At 39.4% G+C, this 12418-nt stretch overlaps 1 protein-coding gene across 2 annotated transcripts; it reads right to left on the minus strand.

The window, feature by feature from the left end:
- Nucleotides 1-890: 890 nt before the first annotated feature.
- On the minus strand, nucleotides 891-6546 carry LOC116188429 (vacuolar protein sorting-associated protein 9A-like). Of its 2 annotated transcripts, XM_031517785.1 has the most exons (6): nucleotides 6132-6546; nucleotides 4139-4291; nucleotides 3761-3908; nucleotides 3353-3523; nucleotides 2604-2783; nucleotides 891-2348 (listed from the first exon to the last, which is right to left on the minus strand). In XM_031517785.1, exons 4-6 carry the CDS (start codon nucleotides 3503-3505, stop codon nucleotides 1503-1505), a joined length of 1179 nt encoding a protein of 392 aa, XP_031373645.1. In that variant the 5' UTR covers nucleotides 3506-3523; nucleotides 3761-3908; nucleotides 4139-4291; nucleotides 6132-6546; the 3' UTR covers nucleotides 891-1502. The 2 variants fall into 2 exon arrangements, with proteins under 2 accessions (XP_031373645.1, XP_031373644.1); XM_031517784.1 differs by lacking the exon at nucleotides 4139-4291.
- Between the last annotated feature and the right edge of the window lie 5872 nt (nucleotides 6547-12418).

Raw genomic sequence — 12418 nt, forward strand, 5'->3', positions numbered from 1 at the left:
GATGCTTAACCCCCAGACCACCGTACTGGACAGGTTGGTTTTAGTGCTTGCTATTTTAACATTCGGTGTATCAAGATGCACGAGATTTTTTGTTACGGGATTATAGTGTCTTCATCTTTTGATATTCGATATCGGGATAATTCGCTTGCTTAGTGAAAAAGTGAAAAGAGATATGCTAATCGATTTTGCTCTGCCTTCTTGCCGGGGCGTTAGTGACGCGACGGCCACAAAAGCAGATGGACATTTTGAACACCTTTCAGAGTCTCGATTTGATTCGGTACCGAAAGAGACAAAACATAATCAATTTGCGCACGCCCGGAAGTCTTGGATCGCCACTTGAAGGCTGCAGGTCGGGGTGGCCTCGAGGTCGATGTTAGCAAATTGAAATGGACTCCCCACAGAGAACAAAGTTAAAAGGTCACTGGGTGTTCTACTCTACTTCTCTGACTCGTAGCTCGACTCTGGTTGTACAAATTTTAATATGTTGCCAGCAGTAGTAGCGATCACGGATGGCTCTGAACTTCAGCATTTACAGACCAGAAAAGATCGATTGGTTCCTGTAAACGTCTAATTTAGTCTCGAGCATTTGCTCGTATATGGGTCGATTCCATCTCCTCAAGCCCTCTAAATTTCTCTGTTTCCGTCTCTTATCTCGGATGTCTCAGCAGTTGCTCGGAATTGGCTATTATTTTACAGGTAATTGATTGAATATTCACATGAACAAGAGGCTCAGGACAAAAGCCGCAATGATAGAATCCGATTATTATTAACGACCATTCTGATAGCTTGGCTAAGCTAACTGGAACGGGGGAGAGTAAATCCTTGGCCAGCCAATTTCCTCAGTCTATTTCACTAGATCCGTTAGCAACGACATAACTGTGATCATGGAGTGATAGAAGTTCAAAATCAGTACATTGATTTTCACAAAAGGAAAAGGAAAGGGAGCCATCCGACTATGTGTTCAAGCAAAATGCTCAACTGACTAGATTAATAATCCAACATAGGTTCAAGCCAAAAAGAATTGACAGCTTGAACACATAGTGATTAAGGAATTTGAAACTCAATCCTCCACATCAATGCGTACAAACCTCTCCACATCAATGTGTACTCGGTTTGTACTTGGATCACTTAAGAAATTGGCGGATCAAAGCAAATGCTCTACGATATAAGAACCAAGATGACAGGTGATGCCGCGAAGTGATACAGCTCGGTCAAATTCTCCCTCCTGGTCATGCTGCAAATTTAAGTTGCTAAAGTTGTAAGAATATGGTATCACAGGTACTTTCCAGGCAAACCAGCTTGTTGACACCAATGAACCAAACATCCATTCCATCTGATGAGGTTCTTCCGACGATAACTTGGGCTGACTATAAGGATCCATCTCTATTCTACAACGAGCCTCTAGCATGTTTCCTGTACAAGAGGTGGTAGACCTTCATCCCCCATTCCCAAATTATTCACCCCGCGAGCAAGCTAACCAGACAGAAAAAGAACGGAAGCTATCACTGGCTTGTCTCTTCCGCTGTTTCACTCTTCAGTACAACTGCTTCATCACGCGATGAATGGAAATCAAAAGCTCCTTCTTCAAAGGGAAAGGGTTTATCAGCAGTCTGTTCTGCAGAAGAACTCTCGGACTCCTCATTCATCTCTGCTTTTCCCGTGTCTACAGCTTCCTTAACAGTTTCAACATGCTCATTGACGGTTTCAGCATGATCCATGGCCTGCTTATGAGAATTTGGAGAAGAAACAGGACCACCCATTCCTTTGGAGAGACAGATATACTTTAAGACTATCTGTTTGTAATTTGTAAGCAAATCTTCCACCTCGTTTATTGTCAGATCACCAGCATGGGCAAAGAAGTAAGGGTACTCCTCGAAGATTTTGCTGGTCCGATCCTCCTTTAATAGCATATCAGCTCCTTTATTCTCCAAATCTGACAGAGAGGGTACTTTCAGTATCGATTCTTGCTCATTTGTAACAGGTGCCTTCTCAGTCCTGGTTTCCGTCTGAGGTGGTTTGGGTGGCAATACAGTTCCCTTGTTAACATTTCGAGGTCTGTGTCTGGGCTTTTCTTCTTCCGCACAGGGAACAGGTGCTGCACTTTCATCAGTCTGAACTGAGAAACCATCAAAATCAGTTGAAAGCCCAGATAAAAGTGCCTGAGCAGATTCCATATTCTTCTCGAACTCAGTTTCGTCCATAGACAGTGCTTTTGCATCAATATTTGAGATGAAAGACTCTGCAGAGAGCATGTTCGTGAAGAAATAGGCTGCTTCCGCCACTAATCGGGACTGCCTCCTATATCGTTGAATGTATAGTAAGTTCGAGTGCAGCTGTGGAGGGTTTGCCTGCAAATTATATTGTCCCGTTAAAATCATACCATTGTTTTAGCATATCTGGAGGACTGGAAGCATGAGATATGATGGTTATGCAAAACACAACATTTTGCTGCATGCAGGAAAATAAAGTTACAAACAAGTAAAATATTATCAAAGAATCTGGGGCTATAAGAATTGTTTATGTATTGCCAATATGACAGTGGGATCACTGTGTCATGTGCAAAGATATAAATATAAGCAACCTTATCAATCCTGACCATGTACCTTGATTGTGACATAAATAAGAACAGGAAGAAACTCATCAGCTCCAGGTGGATTCTCATCCGATGCAATTGCAGCATTATGTAGTAAGTTATTGATAACCTTGCAGCAATTGAGGATGCATACAAGCTTGTCTCTTGGTGCCTTGCACATATTAATCTTTTGGAGTTCTTTCTGTGCAAGCTGCCAAATCAAAATAACCATGACAGTTTAATGGCATTGTTCAACAAACTTGTACACCTGTCATGTCTTATCAGAGGTAGACCTGATCTATGGTTTTTATGAGAAAGATAAGTCGGATAAAGAGAGGGTTGTAAAGGCAATCTAATTTACAATGACGCAAACTACACTAAATCTGCTGAGGAGAGGGAAAATTCTACCAACCCTAGTCGAGATGAATTTGATTGAGTTCAGAGAAACTTCAATAAATTCAACATAACATCTGACGATCCCATGTGATCCCCAGTATGCTAAAGTAATAGTATAAAATTTATTAAATATGCATCTTTGAACCTAAAACTGACAAATCCTATATATCAAAATCAACAACTAGAGTACCTGGATTGTTCTTAGAACCAAAATAAAACTCAGGAATGGATCATATCCAGTGACTCCAAAAATAAAACGAATGGCCTTTATCTAGTTTCCGTCTGAAGAAGGCCTATAACATCAATCAGCATCACCGTACACAAATATGTGATTGACAAATTTATAGTCTAGAAATTATGAAAATCGTATATGTACCTACTCACCAGCCACGACGTCTCATTTCGAAAGGTTGGCTTTATATCGAGATTTTCTGGCTGAACAAATTGTTGAACCAAAGCCATTTTCTCAGATAACTGCTCATCAATTTTGACATCATCTGGAGCTGATGCAAATACATGGGTGTACAACTTTGTCATGACATACTTCTCCAATCCCTGTACTTGGAAGAGAGCCAAAATACAAAATGAGCTATAAATTTAACAAGAGCTAATGCTCAAAATATGCAAAAACAAATATAGGATATCAGTTAGTGAGAGAATAGGTGCAATGCCATTAACAAGTTTGGCATTGAAAATATCTCTATGGCTGCTTTAGTTGAGAAATTGATTTGGACTTTTCCCCATTAGTTGCAATATGGAAAAGCTTTCATACTGTAATATGAGGAGCCTCACCTCACCAGCACTCTCCAGATCCTCCTCCGAGCAACCAGTCCAAAGGGGATGAGCCCTGAATGTTGCTTCTATATTGTTGAAGAACCCCTGAACAGCAGCACTGTCCCTCTCTGGATCTGGAGCATTGTTGGAAAATGACACGATGAAACTGCCACAGGAACACATTGCAAAGTCTTACGCAGAATCGTGATGATCAAATGGTGGAAGACAACTTTTAATGATTTACAATCTCAGGATCATTCTAGCCCGCGGAAGAATAATCACAGCTCTTATTTAATTCAAATAAATCAATTTCGGGCGATTTTGTCATTATATCAACTGAGCAGATAATATGATGCATATAAGCCAAATGTTTGAGAAAATCTTAAATGATCATACCAATCATGCGGCAATGAAAGCGTATGATTGATAAAGTAGTTCACAGATTGGCTGGTTGGGCTACAAAAAAGCTCTCTTATGCTAGGAGGCTTCAGTTAATCCGATCTGTACTGCATTCGCTAGTCAACTTCTGGTGTAGAGCTTTTATCCTCCCTAAGAAAGTGATCAAAGTCATGGAGGCCAGATGCAAAGAATTATTGTGGAAAGGGAAAGACAGTGATTCAAGAAGTGCAAAGGTTGGCCGGGAAGCAGTTTGTTTACCAAAAAAAGGTGGCTTGGGTCTTAAACAGCCACTTGCTTGGAATAAAGCCTGTGCTATGAGGTTTATATGGCTTCTCATAAGCAAATCTGGATCACTTTGGATTGCTTGGGCTAGAGCTTACATAAAGGTAGAAATTTCTGGTTAATCACTCCCCCCCGTTTTTGTTCATATACTTGGAGAAAACTCCTAAAACTCGGGGACAACATATACCCACTTATCCAACACAGAGTTGGAGATGGCAAATCAACCTGGTTTTGGCATGATAATTTGCACCCTTTCAGTCCACTCATTCAGGTGCTTAGTGGCATGGGGACCTCTGGTACTGATCTGGTGAATAACTCTACAGTTGCTTATATCATAAAAGGTTATGAATGGGTTTGCAAACCATATAGAAGACCTCAATGTATACCATCAAAGAAGCTTTGATAGGTTTTTCACCCAATGAAAATGAGAAGGACAAGATTATTTAGGCTTCAACTAACAAAGGGGAATGTTTTGTTTCAAGTGCTTGGGATGCTATCAGATCTAACGGGCAGCATGTTACTTGGTACAACCTCCTGTGGTTTCAACCAAGTATTCCTCGTCATTGTTTCATCACATGGTTACTTTCTACTTTTGACAGGATTGTTAAATGGCAGATTGGAGCTGACTCCTCGTGTCTTGTGCGGAGAGGCAGAGGAGAGTTGTGATCACCTTTTCTATGACTGTTCTTTCTCTAAAAGGGTCTGGAAGAAGTTTTGAAGCTCATTGGCATGGTTAGCGCAGGGAAACCTTGGCATTACGGGTTTGACGGGGCCATCAGGAGGACCCCAAAAGGGAGATATAATCAGGTCTTGGTTGCAAAGTTAGCTTTTCATGCCTCTATCTACAGCGCTTGGAAGGCTCGGAATGATAGAATACACTCATCTGTGATACCCTCAGTGAAAGAACTTTGGCCTGCACAAAGACTACTGTCAACGGGAGACTTATGGGAATCACGAACTCGAAGAAGAGAATGAAGAAGACTAAGTATAAAAGGCTGCTTGAAGGCTACGCCGGGGTACTCCCCTGTAAGTGATGTAATCTGTACCAATTTCTATTCTTCTTTTTCAAAGCTTTGAGCTCGGCTTGTGAGCTCTAGGTTGTTCCAATACTCCGTATACTGTTTACAGTTTTTATTAATGAAAGTGAGCACTCTGGATTGACCAAAAAAAAAAAAAGATGCAGCATTGACAAACCAATGAGAATGCCACAATAAATAGCAATTATGGCAATTCCTCACATCACAATAACAAATGTTCTTCTGATACTTCTAATTACCTTACATTCCTTACCAGGATCCTGCCATTAACTACAGCTCTTAGAACGAAGACAATTTAATTCACAAAATTCCTGCCTCTTAAGCCCCGAGTGGTGCAATTCATGGCCAAATTCAAGCCATCCATCCACTCTATTCATTGGATTGGGTCTCCTTCTAATGTAATACAGCAGGAACCAGCTTTGAAACCTCTGGCTTTTCCTCCCATTCCTAGCGTTCTTATCAGATCAAAACTCTCCCACTGCCTATACCCCAACAATTCCGGACTCAGACCAGCCGTTGACTCACCTCTGACTCAACCGATCAGCATGCTGATATCACATTGAATATTGCGATTTGGACCAAAACAACAGCTCAATTCGTGCCATAAACAGAAATCAATCAGAAACAACAGCGGGAGACGGCAAACGGGGAATACGCAGTTGCATACACACCTTTTGATGGACTTAACGATGTCTGCGGCGGAGGGCTGGCGCATGCGCTCCAGGAAGTCGTGGAGTCCCAAGAACACGTCGGCAGTCTCCATGATTGGAGCCGCCGCAGGGGATAGCAAACCTGCGTATGCGAGCGGATGGGGGATACAAATCGAGCCGACGGTGAGAGATTGGTGAGAGCGACGGAGACTGCGGCGGAGATGTATTGGAGAGGAGGCTGAATGTACGGACGTACAAGCTGAAGAGGACGGCGCAGTGGGAAGAAGGGGAAGAGGAAGGGTAGATCGTCCGTCCGTCCGTCTGTTCTGTTGCAGTAAAGCGACAAGGAGATGGCTTCAGGCTCCAGCAAGCGATCAGCGTCTCCGGACCCGGTCGCTCAGCGAACCGGACATTCAGGCGGCCAGGCCTATCTTGCTGAGCGAATAAAATGGCAATTTCGGTTCCATCTCATGAAATTTACCATAGCTTTTGGTAATAGGGTGGATAACTCCACCCCACTCCAAATATTTATATAAATATTTAATTGAAATTATAATAATAATTAAAAAATTATGTACGAGAATTTATTGAGGAAGAAAATAAAAAATTAATGATTGTATTGTTCAATTGAAGAAAAAATATACTAGAATTAAGTGAAGTATTTTTCACTCTACAACCAAACATAGTAACATCACTTAAATTTTGTTACATCAATTTCGTCATTTATTACAATAATTTGGTTCTTGATTAAATCAGTTTTGTCCTTCAGTCCATCAATTTGGTCACTCGTTACATTAATTTCATCCTTTGTTAAACCATTTCGTCTTATATTACATCGATTTTGTCCCTCATTACATTCCTTCTGTTAATCACAGTTACTTTTTATCGAAAAATCATAATACATCAAATACAACCTTTTTTCTCATTTTCTTAAATTTCTTTTCTTTTATTAATTTTTTTAAAAATCAATGCGAATACGGGGCTCCCCACTAGTTGCCTTCCCCTAGGGGATGGTCGCTAGTCAATTATGAGCCTCCAACAATCTCGAATAAGTAAGAGGTTGCTTGAGAGGGAGCCCCAAGGGGAGCTTTCCCACTCTATTCCCTCACACTTTGCCTTCCCCCAAGGGATGGTAGGCATAGGATTTCGAGCCTTTGGCGACATGCCTTGGGGGGAGGCCGCCAGTGGGGATGCCCTTAAGGAGGGCTCTCTCGCCTTTGTTCTCTTGACTCCAACAAAGAGAGGTGGGAAGCTCCCCCGCCAATGAAGGAGCAACCATTTGTTCCCTCTCATGGGGAGAAATTGCCACCTAGGGAGCTTCCTGCTTTCGTTTCCTCTCACGCATGAGAGGAACAAAGGGGGGAACACCCTCTGGGGGCTCATCGATCGATGATCTCCCCCCTAAAGGAGGTCACGGAAGATCAAGGACGAAATTAATGTAATAAATGACTAAATTGACGTAACAAAAGACGAAAATTGATATAACAAATGACGAACTTGATATATACAATGACGAAATTAATGTAACAAAGGACTCAAGTGATGTAATTTCATGAGAGGGACCCGATTGATATAACTGATCCATCTCAGGGACAAAATTGCCATTTTACTCCTTGACCAGCAATAGAAATGTTGTAACTAGTCATCTCTCCATAGTTTATACATGTTGCATGATCTCGATTGCTTTTGCATCTTGGGGGTGTTGATTCGAGTGTTGTTAGATTAGAGATATGTGAAGATTGTAGGGAAATTTTAACTACGAAAAGAATTTTCTTAGATTGTACATAGAAAAAATGAGATTATTGTACTTGGTAAAAATATTGCAGTTCATAAGTTTATCATATCAATATTTTCAGTGAGCGAGGAAAATTATAAAATTTATAAAAATTTAGAGAAAAAATTATTATCCATAAAAAAAACTGTATCATACTCTTTTTAAAACATATGGGTAAATTACATTGGTAGTCCAAAAAATTTTAATAATGTATCAAGTTGGTCCAAATTTTTTTTTGCTACTTGATGGTACAAAATATTTCAAAGTTGTAGCATGATAGTACAAATCGTCATCTCGCCATTGACGCCGTCAAGCCGACGCTGATGGTGCAAAATTGATTTTTGTGGGACATTACATAATGGTGCAAAATGTTTTGAAATTGTAACTTAATAGTACAAAATGTTTTCTGTAAGTTACATTATGGTATAAAATTTACAGTTTTGTAAAGGACGACTTGACGACGTCAATGGTGAGCTGACGGTTTGTACTATCATGTTACAATTTTGAAGCATTTTGTACCATTAAGTAGCAAAAAAAACTTTTTGGATCAACCTGATACTTTATTAAAACTTTTTGGACTACCGGTGTAATTAACCTCTATATATATATATATATATATAAAAGAGGGAGAATATAAAAAAATTTACCTAATTTTTAGAGAGCCAACATGACTTGCTTGGTGGCTTAGAATTCTCATTCATGACGTACTTGATAATATGCTCTATTTTATGTAATGCCAATTCAACTTTAAAATGAAAAGTTAAATTAGAATTATAAATTAATTAGAAGAAAATAGTTACCGTATCCATAATATATCTTCTTTTTAAAATATAATTTTGCTTGGCATTTATGTCGTACAAAAGTTTTTCTTTTAGTGAATTTATATACTCAAAGAATCCTAATCTATATAGATGTGTGTGTGTCAATAGGCGTTTTTTAGGCGCTCTACGACTTGAGAAAGTTAGGTTAGTCCGTGTTTGGGACCAGTTTGGAGTCACCACTACACCATTTCATTTGACCGATGAGCACCAAAGTCTCTATTTGGGGTCAAGATATTAACCACCTATGAACTTTTACTCTTGACTCGATATTGAACTAGAAATGTAAATTTGGGATTCTATTACAATACCAACGCCCATAAGCGAAAGCATTACTCAAGTCAGTACCCTCATAAGTTTTTAACTACCTAGCGCTTGTTTTAATTTTCATCCAATTGTTGTATCCTCTAAGTCTAGGGTTGTATTTATGTACAAGTATAAAGTTACAAATTACAACTTGTACGCCACACACGTACCCATCCATTATACATACACTTGACATATACATCTATACATCCCATTCATCCATCCATCCATGTACATGTACATCATCCATTCTCACTCCTCACATTCATTCATTTACCATGGGCCTTTAATGGACTAAGTGGGCCTATAAATGAATCTAAGGCCCAAGGAATAGAAAAATGAGCCTATGGCCACTGTCCAATTAAAATCTAAGTCCATTTTCCAAAGTCTACACATTTTTTTTTAATTTATTCCAATTTTATATGATTAACCGATTAATCTCCAAAAATCTAGAAAATAGCCTTAAATCTGTCAAGGTCAAAATAACCTTCAATTTAGATCCTAGGACTCTTTAAGTACTTTTTTAAGTGAGTTTATCACCTAAAACCAGTGAATTAAATGTCGAATATAAATGATTACATTATGTTTGATGACAAATTCAAATTTCACTTGACTTAACTTTATTTTCCCCTTAATTCAATAACACAATCATTATTTTTTTTATATTTTTCTTTAAATTTTCTCTCATATATTTTCTTATCTATTATTTGAATTAATTATTTAATACTTGCTTACACTCATTTTTCGCACTTCTTAGTAAATGAGCTTATGCGTGTAAGACCCACGGGACTGGCCCAACTAGGAGTAGCCCATGATCAAAGACTCGAGGACCCAATTCGAGGATCGGTGACATTACCCAATTTGGACGATTGCTGGCGGAAAGGTTATTCAAGAAAGAAGTCATGAAATGCTCTAGCTGGTTGATTAGATTAGTTACCCGAGAGCCAGCTGTTAGCTCGTACTAAGGGAGGAGTTCTGATTCTTTCCTAAATGGCATTATCGCATGAATCTAGACATACACAAAGATAAGTAAGTGACTCTACATGGTAGCGGGAGTCATTCCCTTAGCTTGTACACCAAACATGGAGAGTTAGCGCGACACACAAAGTCATTAGCCTAAGAGCTGAAAAATAAAATAAAAAAGAGATCGAAAGAAAAGAAAGAAGAAATTGTAGTCAATTTGACCCAAATTCTTTGCATCAGACCATTCTAAAGTTGTTATTTCCTTTTCTTTGTGATCTACATTGATTTTGTTCCCAGAATTACATATAACATTCTAGTTTATTTAATCCTTCATAGTAGTTGCCTTTTCTCTTGTTTCTTTTCTTCCTGAAATTTCCTTTGATCATTAATTTTCCTTGATGAGTTCTTAGTGAATTGTTGCTGAAAAATTTGGAGTTGTTTGTTTAGTTCCAAAAGAACTGAAAGAGAATTGTCGAGTGGAAAAAGGCAAGAGCGGTGAGAACATTAGAGGGTTAAAAGCCACATATTTTGTTGAGTGAAAACACGAGTGTAGAGTGATTCACATTCTTGAGTGTAAACACGTAAGGGAGAGAATTGTGAGGTCCATTCTTTCTAACTTTATTTTGCAGCAATCATGTCTCACAACAGTGCTAAGAGTATTCCCAAAGGTGCTACGGAATTGGTTGATTCGAAAATACTTATAGAGACCATGATGAGTGAAATGAGGCGTGTGATGAGGTTGGAGTTTGAGCAGGTTCATGAACGAATTGATCTGATGGAGAATAAACGTGTAGAGCAGCCACGAAACGCTCCTAATGCACGTAGGAGGGAAAGAGTTCAACCGAGGGAAATGAGAGTTGAAGATGAAGAGAATTATGGGGCTGGTTTTGATGAAGAAGATGATCGAGATTCGGTTGTTAGTAATAGGAAACATGGAGGGCGGTTTAGAGAAGATAAGAATCGGGAAGACAATAACTTGGGTAGTATTAAGATGAAATTCCCATCGTTCCAAAGAAAGTGTGATCCCGATGACATGCCCCCATTGGAGGACGTTCCCGAGGAGGAATATTTAGCTCCAGATGCACTAATATTGGTGGCAAGGAGAGCATTGAGCTTGCAAATAAAAGGAGTTGAAGAAATACAGCGGGAGAACATCTTTCACACTAGGTGCTACATCAAAGACAAGGTATGTAGTGTGATTATTGATGGTGGTAGTTGTACTAATGTCGCAAGCATAACAATGGTGGAAAAATTGGGACTACCCATGCTGAAGCACCCCAAGCCATACAAATTGCAATGGTTAAATGATAGTGGTGAGATAAGGGTGGACAAGCAGGTGTTAGTTGCATTTCGAATCGGTAAATACGAAGATGAAGTGTTGTGTGATGTAGTACCGATGCAAGCAGGACATTTGTTGCTAGGACGTCCATGGCAATTTGATAGGCGTGTGAAGCATGATGGCTTTACGAACAAATACTCCTTTGTACTTAATCAACGATCAATTACTCATGTACCATTGACACCGCAGCAAGTATATGAGGATCAAGTGAGATTGTAAAAAGAGAATGATCAAAAGAAAGAGAGTGAACAGAAGAAAAAGTGTGAAAATCATAGAGATGCCGAGAAAAATGAGAGAGAAAAAGAAAATCAAAATTCGGCCATTGAGAGAAAATAAGAGAGAAAACATTCAGAAAATTGTGAGAGTATTCTCTTTGGTTCTTGAAGAACTAATTCCAACTTATCGGAAGTTTCCGTGGCGTTCATCATCGACTTATCAAACAACTTTCCACCACCGTTTGTGGCGTCTTCATCGACTTATCAAACGGCTTTCCATCACCGTTTGTGGTGTCTTCCTATATACCGAGGTTCTTGTTTCGCATTAAACAACGGGTTGAGGTCAGTTATACCAAGGTTCTTGTTTTTGTCGTAAACAACGGGTCGAGGGTTCGTCAATCAAATCTGATCGTGGAACGATCTTGGGTTCCTTTAGTTGTCGGGTCTCGTCATTCTTGGCGGGAATCGCATCACTAATATGAAAGTTCATTTAATCTTTTTTCCTTGTTTGGGGTTAATGAGTGTGAGTAAGACAAAGGAGGTACGACTGTGCCTTGATTTTGCGTCCAGGGAGTTTTCTTGGGCAAGCGGGTGGTCCACATGCATATTGTTAGAAGATATAGCAAGCAGATCGTCATAACTTGGCAATTTCCATACTATTTAGCTAGGCAGAATATAAATTTTTCTAGTTTAGCTAGCTGCTTGGGCAGCACGAATTTTATTACTTTAGAATAAGGTCGATATCTACTCTTTAGAATTTCGTAGTTCTGCCCAAGAGAGTGAAAGGTGCCATTCGATGTAAACCCCCTACATCAATTACAAAACGCCGCCACCCCACGTGCATTTATCTTTATCTTTACTTTATCGTACCGCACTTTAATATCTATCTTTCC

The sequence above is a fragment of the Punica granatum genome, chromosome 8, assembly GCF_007655135.1.
Source record: "Punica granatum isolate Tunisia-2019 chromosome 8, ASM765513v2, whole genome shotgun sequence".
NCBI lineage: Eukaryota > Viridiplantae > Streptophyta > Magnoliopsida > Myrtales > Lythraceae > Punica > Punica granatum.